Below are 24,940 nucleotides of genomic sequence, written 5' to 3'. Positions count from 1 at the left end.
CGATCGGGGTTTATACGCACGTATATCGGGGTATACGAGACACACGAGGGATGCTTAATGCAGATGCACGTTAAGTTTTTCGGCAGACAGTCGTCGGGGAAACAAAATCGCTACGTATGTATATTGCACGCGCCTCGCGGCGTGGGTATAAGCGTTGGAATCCCGCGGGCGGTTAGGATTTCCTTTTTATTTCTTCTCATTTTTTTTTTTTTTTCTACCTTGCGGCATTTGTAGAAACCTTATACGCGCTCACCGCTCCTATGCAAACCTCATTCTGTCTACCGCGTAAAATTGTACGGGATAAAATCTCGCGCGAGTTCGATAAAGATTCGACTGAATGGATGGCCAACGTTTATTGCCGAACGTTGTAAGTGAAATTGCTCGTGTTCGGGGGAAATCGGGCGTTCGATTTTTATCCGATTCTATGATTCTCCATTCATGTTTTTTTTTTTTTTTCTCCCCCATCGCCGGTATTTGCACCAAAACGGCCGCCTTAAGCCCACCTTAAGAAGATTGGGAGTGCGGGGCGGGTCGCTATAAGAGCACCCGAAACGTTTAGATGCCATAATACGTCCACCCCGGATATCGTAGCGTAACGTCGCGCACGCACGTGCGGTCGAGCCCGACCTTATAAAAATCTTCGACTTCATTTCCTCCGAGGTACGCGAACGTCCGATTCGCCCGTATTCGTGATACGGACAAGACTCGAAAATTTCCACCTCATTTCCCCAAAATTCTGAATTTCGAATCCACGCGATAGAAATCGGGAGTCTGAACAAAGAAAAGAAACAAAAAAAGAAAACCAAGATTCCTTCGAGATTTCGAGATTTCACTTTCGGTCAAATTTCGGTCAACTATTAGCGAGATGTCCCTCCGCATGCAGGTACTCGAAAAGGGACGCGAAGTATCTCCCGCTACGCGACGGCGACGGGGATGGGGATGGGGGGGTGTTTAGCGAAATGGTAGGTAGAGTGAGTGGGAGGTCGACAAGTTCCTTCGCCAAGTTTCTCTAAACTGCAAGCGAATATCCAGCAGCGTTGCGCCAGCACCCCAGCGGCAGCAGCAGCAGCAGCGGCACGCCGGTAGTGAGCCTTTTAGCATAAACGAGGGAAGGAGCAAGGAGTCCATTACTACGTCTTACCTGTTTCCGCTGCACATTTGTACCTACTGAAGGTAGCTAGCTAGTCGGATGGATATACGTGGGGTACAGGTATACACGTACACACATAGCAGGTGTTATGTGCAGCGCAACCCGTGGGCGCTCCGAGGACTCGAAACTTGTGTGCGGATATCCCGTGTATGTACGTATATTCGTACATAACACACGTGCGATATGTACGTACAACGGTGGTACATACGTATAGCGTCGATGTACGTACATACTTTATATACGTTCAACGTACAGCGCTGCACAAGCGATGACTTGCAGCGTAACCACCTCGCACTCAACGGTTCACATTATATCAGCTATATGCCATTTCAACCCTCGTTTACGATAAGTGGACGCGTTCGACAATTCCCCACAATTTCGAGCTTTATTTTGTTCCTTCTCTTTTATTTTCGCTCGCTCGCTTTTTTTTCCCACCGCGGACTGGAGACTTGTGAGCGTCGAGAGGACTTCTCGTTTGGAAATATTTTTTTATTTCATTCTTTTTTTTTTTTTTTTTTTTTATCGTAACGCCGCGCAAAATGTTAGCGGAGATATTTTCTTTCTACTCTGTTGTTTTTTTTTTTTAATTCCAGTTTTCTTGTCAGATTGTAGTATACTTTATACCACTGCAGCGAATGAGTATAATAAAGCCAAAAATAGGAGGCTCTATGGCGTATCGATCGATCGATTAAATATGGCGGATTTAACGAGGCTCACCGGAAATCCGGTAACGGAGCAAACAAAATCTAAACGGCTAAAGATAACAGGCGTATTAATCTATATACCGTATAATGTCATAGAACATTCACCGGGGAGGGTGGGGGAGGGGGGGGTTGGAAATGACTATTTGCGATTGTAACAAATCGATGTATACGACCCGGACTAACTGTTCGGTTTTCGCTCTATTTGTTTTCAGACGAAATATCGGAGAGCCCCACAAACCGAGATATGCATTTTGCATGTAATGAAATGAATTAAAAAAAGAAAAAAAAAAAACAAGGGGGGAAAGAAATTTAGTTACTTTACGGCGTATGTAATTACGCTAGCCACATAGCGCGCGGGATTGGTAATTTCCTCATTTGGTATGAAAATAAATTTCCTTAACAGCGGTGAAGTCTTTGATCCCATAAATTAGACTTTGTTTGACATTTGGGGGTGAGCTTTGATGCTATCGTTATATTTTCAACCATCGCGTGCGGCTCGTCACCGATTCTTATCCCTCGATCGGTGGTTAGGTATACATATACGTACGGGGATATACGCTGTACACATATATATACGAAATACATCGTCGTATACCTTATGTACGAATGTTTTTTTTCGCGAGGCGCTTTCCACTTAGTCGATTTTTAACTGACCCCCAACATTAATGTCACAGTCGCACAACCCCCGCAGCTAAAGCCACTCAACTCTGGAACGACCCGGGAACATCACGCTCCGTACACTCGCACGCGACTTCCCCCCCCCCCCCCCCCCCACCCCGGAAGTTACCACAAATATCGCAATCGGCAAAGTTTCACCAGAGAATATTCACCTCAACACCTGACAAAAATTGGACAAAGTATGCCGGGGATGATTAAATAAACATTGCACCGGTCGAAACTCCATTTGTCGTAACGCCGGAGAAATCCGGTGCGAAATGAATTTTGAAAGACGAAGAGAAACTGAAACGAACGCGTCGTACGGGTGAAAAATTTCTTTTCTCGCGCCATCGGGTGCACCGCGTTAATTTCAAACCAGACGAAATATAATCGCGTGCGAGTCGACGTCGGAGGAGCCCGTAGCAGGCGGCGGTAGGTCGTTGAAAAACGCGTGTAAATCGCAGAACCGCGTGTGTGTGTGTATAATACGAATTCGTAAATCACGACAAAAAACTTGGAGATCGATCGCTCGAGAACGTGTTACCAACGTGTCATATAATATTGTATGACATAATACCTCGTGTGACGACGATATCGCTACGTTCGCGTTACGAGGGGGGTGTGTGTAACGACTAAATCTTACGCCGTTTTCATCCTCGTTAAAATAAACACCGTTCTTCGACGCGTGAGATTGAAGGTGGCGCGATAATGCCACTTGTGAAAATTCGTCGAACCCAATTGCGAATCCTCCTTCTTCGAACTGCCTTTTTTTTTTTTTAATCCCTACCCCCGAGGTCTTCAACTCGTACGTATGGGAAGTTACGCGGTTGATATTCGTTTCGTCGTCCTTTTTTAACGCCTGTAAAAACGTAGGGGATTCCGTGGGTGACGTTTCTACGATCGGAAAGTCTCGAATTTCCGATCTAGTTGTCATGAGTTTCGCGCTCCCACGGTAGTTAGTCGGTGCTGTTCGCGTTGCGGGGGAGGGGGGGGAGAAAGGGAGGGAAGATTCGTTGATTGGGCAAAGTCGTACGACGGAATGCTAATTAACCATTTTGTGGCGATGTAGCGACCGACTAACCACTCACCCAAAACTAAACTCAATTTGCATCGAACGTGTTTCAGGAAGTGCGAGAGCAATCAAGTCTTCGTCAAGAACCAGCATACCTACTGCATAGACACGTGTCGGACCGAAACCGTCTGCGGCGAAGTTGTAGTTCCACCGGAACACCTCGACGTAAGTTTCTTCAGAAAATTGATAATCAATAATCACGATTGCCGTCGACGGAATATTCGACGAACAACTTCCACGACGCTCGGATACGATTCGGCGGAATTACGGAAACTAATAGATTGAAAAAAAACAAAAAACAAAAAAAAAAAAAAACGGAACCCCGCGTGTGCGTCGGAAGGTCGCGTCCCCGGGGTGAGAATCGGCGTACGATGTAATGGGGTGTTGGAGGAGTTTTCGGTGAGCGTCGCGCCGCTTGCACCCCCAAAATATAAATAGCTATAGGATGACTTATTACATTGTCGAGATTAATGGGGGTACCATAAATTCTACCACTTCATCAACGCGCGATGCTGCGGATATTAAGGGTAATGAGTGCGGGTAGTCGTATAACGGCTGTGTTAGCGACCGAATTTTCGCGGCTCCTCTCACGCTTCAGAATTTCACGCAAAGTATATGTATCGCGTAATAGGTATTATACCAACCCTGCACTACCTACGCGCTACGAACTCGCTGCGTAGGTTACCCCCTCGCCAAAAACACCGTTCAGCAACAGCATTTCTGTGTAGGCACTCTACGCATTTTCTCACCTCAAATTCCGTACGCGTTACCCTCTATTACGTGCTTCATATTAATATCCGACGAAGTATTCTATTTCTTTTCTTTTTTTTTTTTTTTTTGCTTCGGTTTTTCGTCGTCGAATGATCGGAGAGTTTCATGTCGAGCCTACGGATTGAAATATTCTACGGGGAGGAACGCGAAAAAAGAAAAAAAAAAAAAAAAAAAGAAGAAAATAGCTCTTCTCGCGATGTAGGTTACACACGTGATGTGACACTTTCGCTATAGGTAATCGATACTTGTAAACTATGTATAGATATGTATTATGTACAACGATACACTTTACGCAAATGCGGTACATGTATGTCACATTTCTGTATATCGACTAGATGTAATAAAAATATGTAGCTGGTATGGTCGCCCGACGACCGTTCCATACCTTTGCGCCAAAGTACCTACCCTGTGATCGATACGGTGGAAAAATTTTATAAAAAGTTTCGTACCCGTAACACAAACTATCGAATATCGTAGCAAACTTCTCCTTCGTTTCCTTGTTTGTAGCTAAAACTGTAAAAATACCATAATTATTTCGCCGTAGGTATACATCGTAATTATAGTTTTCATTAGATAAATTAATAAACTGAGCTGAGTTTTGTTCGCACTTATAACTAAATATGCACGCAAACTTTCGAGTCTAACACTTTCCTTCGAGCGGGCCAACGAACAAGTTTGCCAAGTTCTATATACTGGTCGAGGACCCTTTTTCGGTTTCTGTATACCAACTCTGTAGGAAAATCTAACGATCACTCGAAACCCAAAGGGTATATCGCGGTCGGGAGAGATGGATGGGAGAGCGATCAATTTTTGAATCTTTCCAATCCTATGCACATAACAGGTCTGCAGAACTTGCAACGCGACGGGTCACGACTGTGGAGTAGCCGAAGGAAGCAAAGCGGGACCAGGAATCGACGGTTCGGATTTTGTATTTTACGTTTCGGCGATGCAGACGGAAAGATGTCACAAAGGTCTCACGGTCGCTTACGCTGCTCACTGCCAACAGGAAGCCGCGTTGGATCGGTGAGTGCTTCGTCGTTGTCCTCCGTCCCCCTTTTTCTTTTTTTTTTTTTTTTCAAAACCTGCGGAAAGAAAAATCACATTCTCGATCGAAAGGCGAATTCCCGTTCGATCACTTTGAATTACTTTCCGGGCTCGAAACGGCGCTTTGTTTTCCGTCGGATAGCCTCTGACGGAAGCGCTGATTCGAACAATTCCATGATTGGATCACGCCATGGCATTAATTCGAATTCGCCAGCGCGATAGCCGCGCGTGCGGGGCCGATCGATTCGACGTGTGCTAAAAATTTCACTCGTAGATCTCAGGGATTCGGGTCTTGGTTTCTACCCCGTTCTCTCGGGCGTTTTCTCAACGATCCTTGTTTTACCTCCACATATTTTAACGTATACGTAGCGTGGTTCGATTTACAAATACAATTTTCGCACAGGCCGATAGCCGGTCACGCGAACCTATGCCCAGGCAGCATCAGCACGAAACCTCAAGAACTGGAGACACTCCTGAGCACCGTGAAACACGAGATCCTACACGCCCTTGGATTCTCCGTGAGCCTTTACGCGTTCTACAGGGACGAGAATGGGGAACCGAGAACACCGAGGCGTCCCGATACCGGGAAACCAACGCTGAACGAAAGGTACTACAGGCGGGTTGAGCTTTCACCGTAACTGCAGATCCCAAAATCCCCTGGCTTTTCGGATGAAAAAACAGCCGAGTGCTAACTCCCTGTACTCCTTGAATTCCAGACTTCAAACCCATCAGTGGAGTGAAGAGACCATCAGAACGGTCCTGAGACCGAACTGGCAAGTTCACGGCGGTTCGGTAGAAAGATATATGCAAATGATCGTCACACCGAACGTGCGGAAAGAAGTACAACGCCACTTTGGCTGCGAAGAACTCGAGGGCGCGGAACTCGAGGATCAAGGAGAAGATGGAACTGCGTTAACTCACTGGGAAAAGCGAGTCTTTGAAGTAAGCTTCTACTAACCGGGCCTGCTTCTAATCCGCACTTGATGTTTTTTTTTTTTTTCTTCCCCTCCTAAGCACGTGACGAAATCATGCTCATTACCTTGAAATATATACACGTGTATACGTACATAAAAAGCGTATGACCTTTTTACGGATCTCGTGAAATTTTTCATGGATCTATAAGGTTGTCTTCATTCTTGTTTAAACAGAACGAAGCGATGACGGGTACGCACACACAGAATCCTGTTTACTCTCGCATTACCTTAGCTCTAATGGAAGACACGGGTTGGTACAGCGCTAATTACTCCATGGCTCAAGAGCTGGGCTGGGGTAAGAAACTGGGATGCGAATTTGCCATGAAATCGTGCAAGGAATGGATATCCACCAGGTCATCTCCTCTTTCGTGAGTATTAATATTATCTTTTTTTTCTTTGTTTTTTTTTTTTTTTTTTTTTTTTTTTTTTTTTTCATTTGAAAATAATCACGCATAAAAATCAATGCCGAAATCGGAGTTGATAAAACCATGAAATGTCCTTTGCGCACGCTATTCATAAATGGAAATCATGCAGAGAGAAAAGGTGAGTACCTATTCCATCGTGTTGCGAATGAATTTTGAAAAAATAAGTATTCATACATCGTACAGGGATAATTTGTTTCCACTTTGATGCGCCAACGGTCTGTCTATCGGGTGGTCATAAATATGAGTATAATATAGCTGTTGTATTAGTAAGTGCGCGAGCAGATGGCGGCTTCAACCTATATTGTAGTTTCGCATCGTTTGCTACATAAAATCGATATATTATACTTTTAAATGAATTATTTTCGGCTCTATCAAACCCGATAAAGTTCCCCCCATCGGTTCGATCGACGAAGCACGTCTTCTCGCGACCCACTGTCTCCCGAATTTCACCCTCGAAACGTACGAGGTTCAAATATCGTCGATACGAAATATTCATATGGGGGTTGGATGTCGGAAATTTTATCTCTCGCAGAAGTTTTGAGATCAATTTTGAAAATTTTCTTTTTCCAGGGGGAAAACTATTCACCCTTTTTGCAATAAGGTCAAACAGGATCCCCTGCAGACCGAATGTACCGACGACAGGAGTTCGGTTGCACTTTGCAACCTCGTAGAACACCCCCAACCACTGCCTAAAAGATATCAGGTATTGAACTACGAAAAAATAAAAAAGACTACATTTTTGGAAATACCGAAAAACGGAGATCAATCAATTCTCACATTTTACAGAACTTCGACTCGATACCACACGTTCCACCCGGTAGGGAACAATATTATGGAGGTTCCGTATCTCTGGCTGATTACTGTCCATATATTCAAGAGTTCACGTGGAGAGCTAGGCATATAGTAGTCCGAGGATCTCATTGTCTTTACGAAGAAAATAATCCCCGTAAGTATTGAGGATTGTTATTTTTCGGAGACCTGAGACAGAAACCTTGACGAAAACAGACGATATTTTTATTTAACGAGATCATCCATGTAACCGAATAACGCTCCTAATAATCCGACGATATTTACAGACGCGGAGAAAAACTTCGCCCTCGAAAAATACGGCGCACACTCCAAGTGTTTCGATCACACTAATCAGATGTGGGAGGAAAGAACCTGCAAACAAGCCAGGCAGTGGCAACATTGGGGATCTGGTTGTTATCAGTATAAATGTGAAGCTGGAAGACTGCATATTATGGTAAATGGAAAATAATTAACTTACGACAATTAGTTACATTTCTTCATTTACATCGATATTTTATAGCGAACATTTAACTGATTTCTATTTCTCGAATATGTTACAGGTGGCCAACTACACGTACACGTGCTTTCATCCTGGCCAAGAAATCGCTATAAGAATAATGCATAACGAGTGGCTTCACAAGGGTGCTCTCATCTGCCCCTCCTGCACAGATATTTGTGAGGTGAGATACGACGTCGAGTGATTAAGCGTGTATAATAATGTAATCAGCTATCCGTTAGGAGGTATTCAGTCAAAAGCCATCGGCCTCACCGAACATACGTTCCAGCTTCTATCTACAGATGGATATGTCAATCTGAAACAGAGCACATCCGATTTAAATGCGAACGTATTTTTTCATATATTTTTTTTTTTTTCAAATTTGTTCCAGGCGGAGTTCAAGGCCCAGGGTACGGGGTGTAAGATTCGTGACGAACATCCTCCGGCTACATTTTATCACAGAGATAATCTCCACTGCGGTTCTGATGTGAGAACCGCATTCGGCGTACCGGCTCTTGCAATATTCATCGTCTTGTCGATAATCTGTAGGTGATCTGTTCTTAATTCTAGTACGTTATGTATTGTTATCAAATGAGAGGTGAATAGATACCGCGATTGCCGGCTAAAATTGTACATTTTAATTCTTTCAATGGTTACCGGAAACAATGTCTGAAAATAAATTGTAAATTACAGAAAGTGCTCTCACTTTATGAAAAACTGATTGTCAATTGTACGTATTTACACTAAAAATCTATCCTAAGTTGAACTGATTTCATTCCAATCAAGTCTTTCCGTTTTTTGCCTTCTCAAGGGAATCTCGATTCGCTTGCCTATAAAATCTTGTTACTCTTTGAGCGAATTACCGTTTCACTCGTTTGATAACACCGCATCATTCCTCTAGAAATTTTCTCGGTCAACTGATTTTAACAAAGACAGGTTCTTAAAAATCGCCATTCTTATTACTGAACAAAATATTTTTTAATACTTGCGCATTCATGGGAGAATTCTAGAACTTTGTCACCGTACGACCACGCAAATATATCGACACGATTTATGTGAGCTAAATAATTTCTGAATCGCTCGAGTTTAGAAGTTGGAATTCGCATTAATCAGTGATAAAGATTCCGATTCGGCGAGTCTGGAATTCTCCGATGTATAGCGCAGGAGTTACACTAGTACTATGTATGTGATACAGCATATCAATTGGATATTATTAATGAAATTGAAACAGAAACTTATGAACATGCAACGAAGCCAATTCCGACAGTTGTTTTTGAATTATTTAAATATGACTACGAAGTACCACATATATTTTCAATCTTATACATGCGCGACCTAAGACATAAGATATTGTAAATAAAGAGTAAACATAACTATCGTTCTTATGTTCGTCGCATGTATCGAGGAACAGGAAACTGCGTACTGCGAGGAGTATAATCACGCTGTACGAAAGTCTGCGACAGTAGTAGATGATAATTTTGTATCTAAATATACGTTTAACTTATAACAACTGTAAACCAAACAACGGGGGATGAACTTTTTTTTGAAAAAAACCATCATCGCGTAACGATCGTATTTCCGAACTATTATTGCGTTCGCGATCGCGATTCATTAAAAATTTCATCCCGCGCAGTCTACCTAGTATATAATACTATAGATTATCCACCGGAAATCTGTAACAGTTTTAACAATTTTTCATTATGTTTTATCCGTGCCCTAGTTTCATCGTTCACTTTATCCACTGTAAGCATCTTGCTTCTACGCAGTGCGCTTGATCCTACCTACTGATAGTAGCGCTCAATATATCTACGGTAGCGCGAACTGTCAAAATCTGTTGATTGTTTAATTGATACTGTTGAAAATTGAATGTGTTACAGTTTTCCAATTTTCTTCTAAGCTATCGCTAACAGAGTTTTCGTTGTACTGTAGAGGATACAGTGATTGTTGAATCGGTATTTTACCGATACGACTAGATATTGATCATTGATGATATATCCACTCGTACGATTACATGTCTTACAGTACACTGTAAGATTCGTATATTGTTCACCTACGTAGGATTAGCATTAGAACTATATTTATAAATATGAAGAGCAGAATTACAGCGTTTGCATGGAAGATTAATCTAACGGTGATCGGTGATCGTTGATTAGAGGTCTTCAATTTCAGTGGTAAATTAAGTAAAATGTAATGCAGATTGAACCACCAGTGGAGCCAGATTTTAGCTGCATTTTAATTTAAAGTTTGCTACACGATACTTTGTTTCCTATCTCCTATCGGAGTACGACATCAAATTTTCCTAATCTTCAAACACTCGCGACCATTCGTGTTATAAAAAATACGGAACACCTCATGTCTCATCGCCATTCCTTATTGGACAGCTGAACAGATTCTGATCATATAAACTTTCCCCAGAGCCATAGAAATTATCCCAAAAACCTAATGATTTTCTCATCGAAGCGAGCCTTTCGCGGCATTCGGTTCGACTCTAGAGTGTCATACTAAATGTTCATTGCTGTCCTAAGTTTTCTTACTCCTAATAATGTGTCATCGATTGAATCATGTATTATAGATGTATCATCTGCGTTCTATGCCCTGTGGTACGTATGATGATTGGGATGATAGTGTATGTCTAGCGAGCGTGCGAACAGAACAATTTCTAATTATTATTTACGCGATTCAATATGTGAGAATATTCAAGTGCTGCTCAGTGGAATGTCCAAAAAAACTATCGTGATCGATGTTGATTGATGTTAAGCCTTTCATTTTATTTCTGAATTCTTACTTTGATTACGAGGAAAAAAAAAAAATAAAAAATAAGAACAAAGGCGTAATAATATGCTAACGTGTGAAATTAACTTCTGACAACGGACAATGAGTATAAATGAAGCGATCAATAAATAATTGTGATAATAAATATCATATGAACAATTTAAAGTATTACTAACGTATCAAGAACCTGCGTGCATATTTACCTGCCTATATATCATTGTAATTTGGGGTATTAATTACGTAGGTGCTAATATAATTTTTATTTTCTTCAAATTCGTGCCATCCTTTCTATCATGTATGTTAACGCCATTGGTCGGCGAACGGATATTTTGGGATTATCTCGTTCGTGCCATTTTGGCTGGATTCGTTTTATTGTTACGGTGTGTCTGATAGAGTTTAATCTGTACTAAACGATAATTGATATTACATAAGACGATTAATAATAATTTATTCGGTATTTTAATGCCGAGGCATGTTATTACTGTGGAAGCATTCCCGTAAATTACACAATAATTGATAAAGTGTACATTCGATAAACCAACTATTATAAGTTTTTTTACTGAATGTAGCTATAACGCTTATTGAACCGAAAATAATATCAGTGAAGTATTTTTATGATAATCTTAAATAAAAAATTGTAATTCAAAATGATAAGTTTTTTTTTTTTCTGTTGGTTTTTCCACAAAATAATTAAATGCTGCTCATCCTTCCGCATTATGGAAAAAAAAATACCTGAATCCATAAGTATCCTCCTCGGAATCGATAACAGAGGCAGTGTCAGAATTCACGGCAGTGTTCCACTTTACCAGGCTACGTTTTCTAACGGGATGTTGAGCAACGATACAAAAATCAATTACCCCTTTACGTGCGGGTTAAAGATAAAGAGATAAATTCAATTTTTAATATTGTTTTTATCAATAAAACTGAATTGTAAACATGCTCTAATAAAAATTCACACTGATGTATAGATTTATGTATATCTTGCCATCCGATTTTTACCAGTTGCTGTTCACATATCAACGGTCAGAAAGTGGTGTTTTCTGCTGCTACCTCCAACCAGTAATCGGCGAACCCCATTCTGAATCTTCCACCAGTAAGTAATAAAAAAAAAAACCCGATGAACAAACTGAAAACTTTTCTCAGACGCATGGCCATGCGAATGATTCATTTTTTTACAGCTCCTTTCAGATTGCATGAAAATATCAGCGCATGAAAATGAATATAATTAGCGCGAGTTGTCTCCGATTTTGTTTTATCCATAATGCTGTCTGCTTTGAATAAATTCGACGAAAGTGGCAAATCAATCACAGCCAGATCATTAGGAACGCAAAATTATCGTGAATTATTTCTTTCTTGCTCCGGTTGTTCATCAGATCGAACGTACCTATAATTAAGGTACCTCAAACAGAAATAATGCCGACAAGGGTAACTCCTGGAGAGGGAAATTCACAGAGATTTGAGTCTTTGGCATTAAAAAGTCCCGATTCAGGTCGTCTTATACGAGACCCTCGTCCTGGAACTCTTAAGATCTCGGACTTGGTTTACGAATTTCTCGGTGAAGTTGCAAACGTGAACGCTGAACGACGTCAGAGGAATAATGCTCGAAGCAAATTTCAGAGAAGTCACGTTAGAAGGTCAAATGAACAAAACCGAAGACCCGACGCTTTCGATTCCGTCAAATTCGGTCATCAGATTCTCGAAAAACCTGAAATATTAAAACACCCCAAGTACGACGGCACCAGCCGATCGCCCCGTTATATCGACGTGGTCAGAGATTACATTGAAGCTTTCAGCGAAAGTATAAATCGGCCGAGAATCATCAAGATCTCGCGAATAAAAATACACCGTGATAATTAACTCAGTGATTTACTTTCGTCGACAGGTAGTCTGCACCAAAGTGCTAAACGATATGTTAACGAAGCGATATGCTTCGGTGTAAATGCAGGACTTTTGGCGCCAATCGATTCTAGAGAAAATTCATACTACGTTTCCTCCACCCTGGATCTTCGAATGGTTGAGAAGATGGAGGGAAAAAAAGCACGTGATAACGGAATTCGAGGGAAACGCTACTGTAGCTGCGAACGAAGCAGGGGAAAAAATTCAAAAAATCACAGGTGTTCGGTCTCCTGCGTATGCGGAAGGACGGGGTGTAATCAAAAAAGCGATGGATCAAGGAGCAGATACAAGAGACCGATGAATCACATCAGAGGGAGAAAAAGAACCGGGAGCGCAGGGTAAATATCGCCCTGTTAAATTCGTCGTTGATTTTTTTTCAACAGTTTCGCAATATTCCTTCGCAGACCAGCTAGAAAAAAACGGAGAAAAGTGTAAGGGTGGAAAAAGAGTCGAACTGTAATATCGAGTTCTGGCAAAGTTGTAAACAGGAAATACCTAACATGAAAAATGCGGAATTCGTCATATTTCACAATGACAATAATCAGAATGATTAAATGCGAATCAAACTTATGTCACTTATCGTCCTGTTCAAATAAAATTTGTGGTTCCCCGGGCCCGTGGCGAGTAAATAAAGTAACGCTAATGTCCGATGGTATCTCGGTATGTCAAACAATATCATAGTGTATAAGATATAATGTGTCGTTAAACCCGTAATAGTGATCGCTGCCTAATGACCCCTGCCTTCGATATTTTCTCTCTTCGAAAATGGGTCAGAAAAAAAAATCATTATTCGTCGCAGGGTCAAAAAGAAAAAATAATAAACTCGTCGGAGATAAATCTCTTCAATTTAGGCCTGATAAATTATTTTATAAAATAAAAGACATTACAACGTTGTACAAAAACAATTCAACTCAGACGCGCGACAACGATTGAGAAGGTGGGATGTCGACGTACAGGTATACGTGCAATCGCATACGGAAAATAAAAATGGTATCAAAGATCCCCATCTTGAGACAGTTATTCGTAGACAGAGGACGAGCATCCTTTTCCTCGACGATTGAACCCTCGTTGATTATCCTCTTTCTGACAATCTTTTATCCACGGTTTTACCTCCTCATCAGACTCGTCAAAATCCATTTCACTTTCGTCCGCGTCTGAGCTGGATTCGCATTTTCTCGTCGTTGATCCGCGCGTCGCACATCTAGAATCAGTTATACTATCGCTAGAACTCCCGCCGGAAGAACTGCGATCTCTTCCTCCCGATCTTCGGGCACGGGGCTGCCGATGGCGTCCGGATCTTTCGTTGAGGTTCGTGGCGTTTGCCGATTCTTCTCGATACATGTTATCGTCGGAACTACTCTCCTGCGCCCGTACATCAGGCCTTCCAATACCGCCGCCCGGTCTTCTCATCGGGTTGCAACGAGGCGGCCGATGCACATCGCGAATCACCGAAACCGTCCTATCCACCTCGAATTCCTGTCCTCCATTTTGGACAACGGAACTCCTGTCTGCCCCATCAGCCCCGCACGCATTTTGCCGGTTTTGAAACAGATCGTCCAGTCGATCTCCATCGATGGCGGAAATATCAGGCAATCGATCGATCGGCTCCAGAGAATTCCCAATTTCGGGGGGTGCGAACGTCGAGTTCGCTAACGGCGTACATCCTCCTCCTCCTCTTCTTCTCTTGCATTCCGGAAATGATCTCGGCGCTCTACAGTCGGGCAGACTTTCATCGCTGAACGAAGTCACCGACGGCTGGAGAATGCAGGCGAACGGTCCCATGAGGTGATACTTGTTGGGGCCCAATTTCAGAACGAATCTAAAATCAGAAACTATTTTTTCTTTTTTTTTTTTTTTGTTTACAGTACAGTCCTCCGGTTCGCCCGACGCTAATCGGGGTGAAACTTTTGCGGTGATAACCAACCAACCCTTGAGTCGTGACTTGATTCAACGCAGTTTCGACCTGCGAACAAAGATCACCGTCGTAGCAATAATTGCGTTTTATGTATTGCACAACTTCCTCCATGGTGCAAAAAGACCCGGTTCCCCCGGATTTTTGACGTTGAACGGCGCGCAGAGCCTCCAAAATTCGGATCGAAAATCTCGCCGACGTTTCCACCGCGCAGTTCACGCTGCCGTTCCCGCAGTCGTCAGCTACCGCAAATTCTTGCTTAATCAGACGAAATAATCATCGTTACACGAGGATTGTGGCGGTTATTTTATTCGCGCTCGATATATTTTCGGATATTCCGTCTACCTTGACCGCTGACTTCACTGCAGCCGGGTTCGCACGGCTCGGGACGTTGATTCAATCCCATGGACTCCAGCCGATCCTCCCGTAAAATCTGGTCGATGACGAGATTAACTTCGTGGTCTATTTCCTCGTCACAATTTCTCATTTTTCAAAATTTTCATCGGGAACAAAAAAACCCCATCGGATTGCGAAAAGCAGTTCGGATATACAATCCCGATCGTGACAAACGCCAGGCGATTTTTTGCGCGGAAATTTATACGAACGTGACAAACTTCTCGCTAATAAATTGCAGATCCAACTCGCGAACGGCGTAACTTTTCACGTAAATTAACGTCCACGTGCCGACCGAAGTTTTTGTATGAATCAAATATTTGGCCGCACGTCATCAAAAAGAGGGTGAATTTACGGAAACCGCGATCCGACGGGCTGTCGTTACACGAGCCACGTGCGGGACACGTGCGGATTGATTCCCCGACGATATTGCGGAGGATCATTCAGAATTAGTTCCATGATTTTTTCTCAGCGTTTTTTTTCGAGCGTCGTTTACGGTCCGCGGAACGAGGAATTTTTTCTTCGTTCAAGGAGCCGAATTGTCGGGATGACCGCGATGGTCATTCCGCGTGAACCCGAACGTAGGACATAACGCGACCGTATTAATATTTCATCATACTCCTTCCTGTCGCTATTTAAATTGTAAATCAATACCTAACGTACGCGGTTACAGACCGTTGTGTACTCCGACACTTATTGTGCCCCGTGACACGTTCACATTTTCCGTACACACACGTACAGTGACCGTATAATATATGGTCAAAATTGATCGCTCTTCTCAGAATACACCTGACCGTTCTGACGTCCGTTAGAAACCGACGTGCATCTCCATTATTTTCTCTCCTCGTTTCAGATTTCACATCAAGAACTGAGTCTTGCATTCTGCACCGAATGCGTTCTATAGCTGATCTTTTGACCTAGTTAATCGTGCAACTAATTTTCTGTACGTTCAGCGAATTTTTAGGACGTCAACAACGTGGATAGTTTATTAAATTTTACGATCGTCGGAACATAAGCGAAGCTCGACATTAAAATCGTCCATTAATTGCTCCAACCTCGCAATTACCAAAGGTGGCCTATTTATCGTCGGATCTATATTTGCGTTGTTAAACTAAAGTAAATTTCACGTGTCTCTCGGAGCTCGCATTCTCATGAGAGAGAAAAAAACAAATTCAAAGATAATCGTTTTCCTCATTATCGTGCATTCGTACTCTGCGGCGGTGTGAGAAAAAAAACAAATACACCCACCGCATAAGGAAATATAAATTAGATGAGACAAACTACGGTAAAAGTTTTCCGGTTACTCGTGACGACTTGATGAGATAACTTTGTCGTTATACCCGCCGTGACTTTACACGGGATGTTCGAGGGGAAAAGAAGGTTCTGTGTGACCAATTAAGGATGCGAAGTAACTATATATACACACACACATATGTCTATGCAGGTATGTTTGAATTTATATAAAATATTATACGTACAAATATACCTACAGCTATACATATATATCCACGTAAATCGGAACGGCACGCAACGACACGCGATAACGGCTACGTTTCGAGCAGATCGAGGTGTCCCCGAAATCCTTTTTTTCGTGCGAAGGATATGCGTCGAAGAAAAAATAACAAAATTTCTCTCCTGAAATATTCATAGAAATAATTTCGAAAAAAAAAAACATTACGATGATCTTGAAATTTTCCCTGCCGTTGAAAAAGGAAAGAAGAAAAAGCAAGGATTCCCTCGAGATGAGGATCTTCCTTGCGCAGCGTGGAGTACCCGCAGTTCGCATTACGTACGTCTGTCGCTAGAAAACACTAGAGAAATTCTGATTAAATTTACGAGTCACGACAGGCGCATATTTTGCAGTGCGTGTGTCTAGTTTCCAGGACAGCGATTAAAGTGATTACGGCTAACCCCCCGCCTCCTCTTCCCGACTCATCCCCGCCGGGGGGTTGAAAGGGGATGGCTGAAGCGTCACAGCGTTATAATGTTAGGTGACTGAGCGAGAGGTCGAGGAAACGGAGGGGAAACGGTCAGAAGCCATCAGCGACGGGTCTGTCTGTCGTGACGTGATGTCACGTTATATCTATCTACCTTGTAGCAGGTACCTCCGACGACAGGTGTGTTGGTTCGCACAATTCCCCCCCGGATCCCCGCTACCCGCCTCTTCGACCCCACGATATGCATGTACCCTATAACGCGTTACCAGCTTATACGTGCCGCGACGTTACAAACGCGAGTAGCCAACCCGACGTAAATCCAGCCCCGCGTAACGACTAGTCACTTATACATATATGTATGTATGTACGTACGTAGACCGGACGATAATATGGCACACGAGACAGTAGCCATGATAACGTCACTTCGACGGGGGTTGGATCACCAGACCAATTGGACAAGTCCGGTTTAACCCTAGCTGATTTTTTCAACCGAATGACGCCGAAAGATTATCCACTTCGATACACTCGTACCGGGTGGACTGCGGGAAAGATATTTTCTCTTTCCCATCAAGATCGAACCGACAAAATGCTGATTTTCTCCGACGTTCGTAGGATTTTTTTGTTGTGGACTGCTCTGAGGGATGTTTTTTTTTTTGATTGCTCGTACGGTTCTGTCGAGAAATTTTTTCACCCGGTAGTGGAACAGGAGAAAAAAAGAATTTTACATTTTTATTTGGGAAAAACTTTAATTAATATCAGAAAATCGCAGGAAGGATAAGAGAAAAAGGGTTCCTGTGGACTATAATTGCAAAAAAATTGCAATCGGAGAAATTTTGCAGTCATCTTTTTGCAACATGATATATTGAACGAAAGAGAAATAAATTAATGTACATATTTTTGAGTGAATTTTCAAACCATCGCGAATGCTATAAAAGTTGGAAAGTACCTATATTTTCGAGTCCCTCGATACGGCTGTAATAATATAGAATAAAATATTCCGTAAATAATTCCCGCGAAGATATCCGGCGTCCATGATTGATCCTAGAATGCGAGAAAGTACGAAATTACTGAAATATGCCGGATTAAATTTCTCCATACTAATTCACCGAATGTTATCCATCTTCGTATAGGCAGGCTAGAAACCAACCACCGTTAAATATTCACATAGAAATGTCCGGCGAAATAGAGCCGCAGGGACCATAACCCGGTAAAATTTTAACCGATCAAAAATCAGCGAATGAAAAATTAATTACAATTTTATTACGATTCGGTTGAATCGTCCACCTCGTTGCGTTGGTGCTTTTTTCTTATTTTCTTCGGTTTTTGTATTTTTTTTTTTTTAACGACGCTAATTACACGTAGTTTTCGTATCGTGATCTTCGTACTAAATTCTACTGTATAAGGGCGGATCTAATTACATGACATTAGATGTGTGACGCTTGAACTCGGTCTATATATCGAGCACGGATCTTCATTCCTGCGACCCTCGGGTTTAAAAAACTGAAATTCCGAAAAAAAAAACAAATAACCATTCGTAGCTGTGTATAGTCGTGAAACTAGGGAAGGGGTGCAGCCTGTCCACGGAGTTTCTAGGGGTTTTAAATGGCAATTATCTATTCCATAATTGTTTCTACCACAGGTAAAGGATACGAGGGGACGCCGAGGGGGAGAAGAACCGATGGCTAACACATCCCATAATTCCTTCCGCCGTCTACGGTTTCGTATTAAACGTAATTGTTATACGTCCCGTGAGATCACAAGCACGTGACACTTACGATGCTTATTTCACCTACACTACGATAACCCGTACACACTCCATAAATTCTATAGGAAGGATATGGACGTCAGAGTAGAACGTGGATCGCAAGGTATTATTAAACGCCTGATCGTTGACCGCGGTCTAAATCGTTCACTGTAAAATGTAAACTACATATATTCGAACAGCTATAATATCTGGTCATAATAAATTCTATAAAAAAATTAATAAAATGAATAGAAAGAAATGGGAAGAAGAAAAAGTCCTTTATTTTTTTTTTTATTTTTTTTTTTTTTTATTCCTGCAAAATTGCATACGTTCGCTACGACCAGATAATTTCTCTTGACCACTGAATAATTTAACGCGCGCGCTCCAACTATTCTTTCTTCTCGCGAAGTATTTTTTTTCTCTCTTCGCGCAGTTCAATGGAATTTTATCCTTCTAGATTACATCGGTTTCGCCATACGTACACGTATTTATAAAGTCGAACTTTTATTTCTTTTCACCCGAAGGGTACACGCCTGCATAGGATTATAGTGGCGCAGGTGATAATAATGCATTTCAGAAAAGAATCAGTGAGCATCCAATTACAGCGTTATGCCTGTAATAATATTTATTTGTACAAGGAAACACATTGGGGTGTCCTGGGGCAAGTGCGCATTACCAACTGCGGTAACCGTGGACGATTATCCGACAATGTGGGATGTACACTGTGAATTTGAGTGCATCGGTGCAGGGTGAGTCGCAAGGGCGATCGACGCAGCTGTGGGTATCCCAGAATTATACAGTGTATTATACTAACGCAGGACGACGATGATGATGATGAACCCTGCGAGTGCAGGTGCAAAACGTACACCCTCGGACTCGATTTAGTCCTTAGCGATGAACTCCCCCCACGAGTGTTGATCAGACCGATGACGACGTAACCGAACGTTGACTACTTTATTCGTCATCTTCGTATGCTGCACTTCCGGACGAGAGAATCTCGACACGCTTTTCCATCGCTATGAAATGGATGCGAAAATTTGGAAAATTGAAAAACAATCGTTTGGGGAAGTGAAATGAATTCGGATTATAAGTTCGTCGAAAATCCAAAAATAGAGCTTTTTCAGATGAAGAAAATAATTCACGTTCAAGCAGATCTTGACTCGTCGTGAAATTAATTTCTAACGAATGTACGCAGCCATTTTACGAGTAAAGGGCGTATGTAATCCAGCGGAGCGGTCACTCTGGTATTATAATATGGTCAAACATTGCTTTACTTCGTAAAAGCCAATAATTCGATCTGTGATTACCCGCACCATATAAACGGCAGCGAGTCGGTACGGCGTAACGCAAAGCCACCCCAAAGTTCTGTATATTTTATGTAATTCAGGGGAGGCGCTTAGTCCAGGGTCGAACAGGGGTCAAGCGTGCTCGAGACCCGGGTCGAAAGTCACCGTTGGTCAATGTGTATTTATTTATTCAAAGCATAGGCGGTACGTAGGGGTTGACAAAGGTGCGCGTGTGCCAAAAGGCGGGGCGGAAGGTGATATAATCCGATTGGTCGTTATCAGCAACCCCTGAGGCACGCGTCAACCTTTCACCCATATATTCTATATTCGGTAACGTTAACCATCGCTCAGTTTCACATTATATATTTGCCTATCAAAAAGTACATACGATACGCTTACGCGGAATCTTTGAACAATGCGAATCGTAAATTTGATTAAAAAAATAAAACACGAGACGAACACCTAATCTTTGGAAATAACTTTACCCGAACCGCGAAATGGAAGATATAAATTTGCCAAAAATAAAATAAAAAAGACGTCAGATGGTAAAAGTTGAAAACCAAAGTTGGATGAAAACGAAGATATAAAAAAAAAAACGTTCAACAAAAATGGGGTAGTGTCTTCGTCGTGTTGTATCGACAGAAAAAAGAACTGCAATGACTTTGTGTGTGATGCACATCATGGTGTTGATTTAGGGGAATGTAAATGCGAACGATCGGAGATGCGCGATCTGATGAAGAATTGTTTGTGATTAATTATTTATTAGGGTGAATATCGCGGGGTGAATCTCTACGCGTTGAATGCACACGTGTTTCTCCACGTTTTCATAAACACCGGGTGTGCATAAACTGTAATTCGGGAATCACGTCGCACGATGGGTTCGCACACGCACAGTGCGAGGTCAATTTGTACGACGGGCAATGTTTCCGGTGCATTTTCGGCTCTTCATCTCTTGAGAAGTTACAGTCTACTCGCTCCACCTCCAGGTAAGAGAGTTTGGACCGGTTTCTATAGATTAGGTAAAAAGTCCGGGAGCCGTTTCGCTTGATTTAGTAAGTCGAACGGTGTCTAGAATGATTTTTCTAAATGAGCACCAGACTTTTACATTCTCTGATAGCCGTGATCGTCTAGTGGTGAGGACCCTACGTTGTGGCCGTAGTAACCCAGGTTCGAATCCTGGTCACGGCAATGCCAAATGCATTGTCACGGCAGAGAAAATTTTTTCCTCGATTTGGAAATTTTTTTGCCGCAATAAAAAATACGCTTCGATTCTGGGATAGAAGATCTAAGTGTCTGACCAATCGCCGTAATTTTAGGAGAAGTGATAGTTATTAATTATCAATTAAGAGTACGCAGATAATTTGATGTAATTAAATAAGATCCATTTATTAAATTGGACGTTCGAATAACACTTGAATGAAAAGGACGAACAATTAATAATGAAAACGTATGACAAGGAAATTAATGCAGCGATAAAAATCGCTAGAATGTGAAGAAATAAGCTTTTGTGAAAAGGCGACATCAAAGAAATTAATTCATCTCGAATGTGTGTTATTATAGCCATTGTATATCCCTCGAACGTTCTAATTTTTAAATTATACTTCGTGGTCTATTCTGATTGTGAGCTTTGAAAATCCTGTGTAGTATAGCGTATAAGCTCTCTGACGTGACACCTGATGTGAACAGGAGGAAAAAATGCCCTCATATTTTCATCATAAATCATTGATATAGAAATATGAAGACCCCCACAATTCCATCAGCCCGGCTTTGCTGTAGTGAATGAAATTTTATTCACGCAATTATGTATCATCAGCCTTCTTTATTTACCTGCGTAGCTATAGACTTCAGAACCAATTCTGTGGACAAAGTAGAATCCATCAGACGCATTAGATATCACCGAAAATCCATGAGAATAAAAAAAATTAAATAAAGTCCAAAGGAAAATTGTTTAAACAATTCGTATACTCTTAGACAACAATAAATATAAGGTTCGCGATCATATCGATTTTGGATCAAACTTTCCATGCCACTTACATGAATATATTCGTGATTCGCGATCGGTGATTTTTCCGATCCGCAGCGCATATTTAATTTATTCTATCTCGAGTTGCGGTTATTTCTTTTATGCACGCAATTTCATTATCGATGCACCAGATACGCTTCAACTTCATACATGCAGGATTTTGATTATCATTTACATTTATATTTTCATTATACCTCTGATTGTGAGATGTGACTTTCTGATATTTTAAAATCGTCATAAAATGACACACGGCCTAATTAAAAATTCATAAACATATAATAGAGCCCAAGTCCTATATTTTTAAGGTAGATTACGACATATAGTTCTAAGGGTGTTCATGCGTGCGTGATTGTTTATGGTGTTGCGTGGGTCCTGTAGAAGGCAATCCTTACGTTGGAACTTGAATGTATGTTCCAACGGGAATAACTTGCACGGGTTATTTTAAAGCTCCAGCTGGTGGAACGAGCGTGGCCCAATTTAAAGCACATTTCTTTGATTGAAATAAGTTGATGTTTTTATGACAAACACGCGCGAGCATCACCTGACAAATTCTCACCAACTTGTACGTGTACAAAAACTTGTAAGTATATCAACATGGCAATGACGTGACAATCATAAGTTGACCCTAGATAATAGTAAGCTCAACTTTGTTTGAGAGATAAATAATACGGATTAATTTATCCTAAATTAGGAGTTTGATAATCGTTAGTTAACGGACGAAAAAAATTATCATCCTTTACCCCTGGTGGGACTCGAACCCACAATCCCCGGTTTAGGAGACCGATGCCTTATCCATTAGGCCACAGGGGCTGTTGTTGAGGGAACTTATAAATTCTGTTATCCAATTAAAATAAAAAAATCGTAGAAAGTTTCTCTTTGTTTTTATTGAACTGGACGTGGAAAAACGTTACAATAACTGTAGAATGATCGATAATAAACGATGTCCGTTACAGTATTGATGATGAAAAAAAAATTTCAGATCTCTGCAGATACGAACATTTCACTGCAGCAGGACGAGATTACGGTTTCGGAGAACCGGAAAGACCTCGCGGAATATCTTCAGGAGAAAACCCGGTTTCTTCGTTAACTACAGCTTTCGCACTTCCAGCTGGTTTGCTACCACCACCTCTTCTCGCAGCAGTTCCAACGCCGTTCATCCAATCGATAAACGTCGCTCAACCAAATTCCGACGTCACACATGGTTCGGTTACGATCAATTTTTTATACTTCTCATCCAAAGATGTAATTTTTTTATCCTGAAAATCAAGGAGTAAATTATTCTATGATTATATATTAGTATGCGAGTCATATTTTCACAAGCCTCGGTAGCGCAGTAGGCAGCGCGTAAGTCTCATAATCTTAAGGTCGTGAGTTCGATCCTCACCCGGGGCATTACTTTTGCAGTTTTTGAGTCTACTTGCAATTCGTGGTGCGGGGTGATAGTTTCTTTAATGGTCCATGATTTTTTTTTTCAAAGGAACACTCGTTAGTCGTCATTTCGTCAGTACAAACGGAGCAGGGAGCGCGGCTCTTCACAGGCGACAACGCGGTGAAAAAAAGCCGATTCCCGATGAACAAAAGGACGAGAAATATTACGAAAGAAGAAAACGCAACAACCAAGCCGCCAAGAAATCGAGGGACGCGCGAAAGATACGAGAAGATCATGTGAGTGAGCGGCAAAACTATAAAACTATGTCCCATTGTGAGAAAATGATTTCGTTGTGAATACCATATTTTTTTTGGCAGATCGCACTCAGGGCAACGATGTTAGAACATGAGAACGCTATTCTTAGGGCACAAGTTCTTACTTTACGGGAAGAGGCACAGTCTCTGCGACACATGCTGATTAAACAACAGACGCAGGGAATTTCTCCGATAAGTCCTATCCCAGCGATTACACCGATCACCCGTAGTCCACATTCACCGACTCATCCTTCGACCAGTTTGCCTTGTCGAGTTTAATTATTACATCGGATTTTTCTATGCTAGTGATAAATTGAACTATAAATGCAATAAGACGCACAAAATAATCGAGGTTTCAAAATGCGAGAACCCGCGACGGTGGAATCATTTATCTGACAACGAATCTTGATTGGATACATGATTATCGAGTATTATATTAACTTTGTAAAACGAGATGAGGAGCGTTTTTTAAAATACGTTAAATAGTGTTTATCTGCAGAGCTGTTAAAAGCGCAAAACTCATAATTCTTCTTTGGCACTCGCTCGCCGATATTTGTAGAGCATGATCTAAAGTTGCAGCTGCGTGTCCTATGAAGTGCTTTATGAACACTTATACCTCCGTCCGATGCACTATTATGAATCAAACGCAATTATGTAAAATAAAATGTTATAAATACTTTGAGATATTGAATAAAATAAATTATATATACGTAGATGACCAAGATGGAGTATAATATTTGGATGAAAAAATTTCTTGCGTATATCGTCAGAAGTCGCCCTTGATCTTCAACTAATTCCTCTCTTATAAAATCCTCTCTCAGAATTCTCTTTTAAGGAAGAGATGTTCACCCGAATTTTATTGAAAAATAAAAAATTGGCCGTAATTCCATCACTCCGATAGAAAGATGAATTTAATCAGCTGATTCGGATTACGGAGCTCAAAATGCATAAGAAGACATCGTAATACTGCCAGAAATTTTTTTAATTTTTTAGCCCAAAATCAAAAAAAATCTAAGGCTATAGTCATGATTAACAATAAATGACATCAAAGCATTGAGAATATTTTGAATGAGCGAAATGACGCAACGACAGATGTGGCACGCGCGAAGTCCGCGCGTGTAATGCCGGTCCAACAATATCTTATAAGGGTTGTGATCACAGATTGTTTCGACACGAGATGGCAGTAGTTTGGAATCGAAAAATTCTCAAGCT

The 24,940-nt window shown here is 41.5% G+C and overlaps 2 protein-coding genes and 3 non-coding genes across 7 annotated transcripts in view; 4 read left to right on the top strand and 1 right to left on the bottom strand.

Moving 5' to 3' along the window:
- The window catches only part of LOC105693328 (leishmanolysin-like peptidase), a 197,484-nt gene extending 186,605 nt beyond the window's left edge, over positions 1-10,879 (top strand). For 2 of the 3 annotated variants that reach the window (XM_048660240.1, XM_048660242.1), the window contains exons 5-15: positions 3,637-3,748; positions 5,196-5,377; positions 5,802-6,005; positions 6,115-6,340; positions 6,547-6,740; positions 6,907-6,915; positions 7,368-7,500; positions 7,584-7,743; positions 7,874-8,040; positions 8,147-8,266; positions 8,474-10,879. In XM_048660240.1, coding sequence (XP_048516197.1) covers positions 3,637-3,748; positions 5,196-5,377; positions 5,802-6,005; positions 6,115-6,340; positions 6,547-6,740; positions 6,907-6,915; positions 7,368-7,500; positions 7,584-7,743; positions 7,874-8,040; positions 8,147-8,266; positions 8,474-8,635 — 1,669 coding nt within the window. In that variant the 3' untranslated portion in view covers positions 8,636-10,879. The remainder of the gene's footprint in view (positions 1-3,636; positions 3,749-5,195; positions 5,378-5,801; positions 6,006-6,114; positions 6,341-6,546; positions 6,741-6,906; positions 6,916-7,367; positions 7,501-7,583; positions 7,744-7,873; positions 8,041-8,146; positions 8,267-8,473) is intronic. The other variant, XM_048660241.1, reaches the window with a different exon arrangement.
- A 9,467-nt stretch (positions 10,880-20,346) lies between these two features.
- LOC105693326 (transcription factor ces-2) lies at positions 20,347-24,935 on the top strand. The gene is made up of 4 exons (XM_012413166.3): positions 20,347-21,008; positions 23,025-23,246; positions 23,523-23,710; positions 23,792-24,935. The coding sequence occupies exons 1-4, from the start codon at positions 20,897-20,899 to the stop codon at positions 24,005-24,007; spliced, it is 738 nt and encodes a 245-aa protein (XP_012268589.1). The 5' UTR covers positions 20,347-20,896; the 3' UTR covers positions 24,008-24,935.
- Positions 21,139-21,210, top strand: Trnah-gug. Its single transcript has one exon. It is a non-coding gene; the product is annotated as a tRNA-His (tRNA).
- On the bottom strand, positions 22,783-22,855 carry Trnar-ccu. Its single transcript has one exon. It is a non-coding gene; the product is annotated as a tRNA-Arg (tRNA).
- Trnam-cau lies at positions 23,365-23,437 on the top strand. The gene has a single exon. It is a non-coding gene; the product is annotated as a tRNA-Met (tRNA).
- Positions 24,936-24,940: the final 5 nt, after the last annotated feature.

This window comes from Athalia rosae, chromosome 1 (genome assembly GCF_917208135.1).
Source record: "Athalia rosae chromosome 1, iyAthRosa1.1, whole genome shotgun sequence".
NCBI classification, from domain to species: domain Eukaryota; kingdom Metazoa; phylum Arthropoda; class Insecta; order Hymenoptera; family Athaliidae; genus Athalia; species Athalia rosae.
Note: the sequence above shows the minus strand (reverse complement) of the source record. Positions and strands in the feature narration are given on the sequence as shown.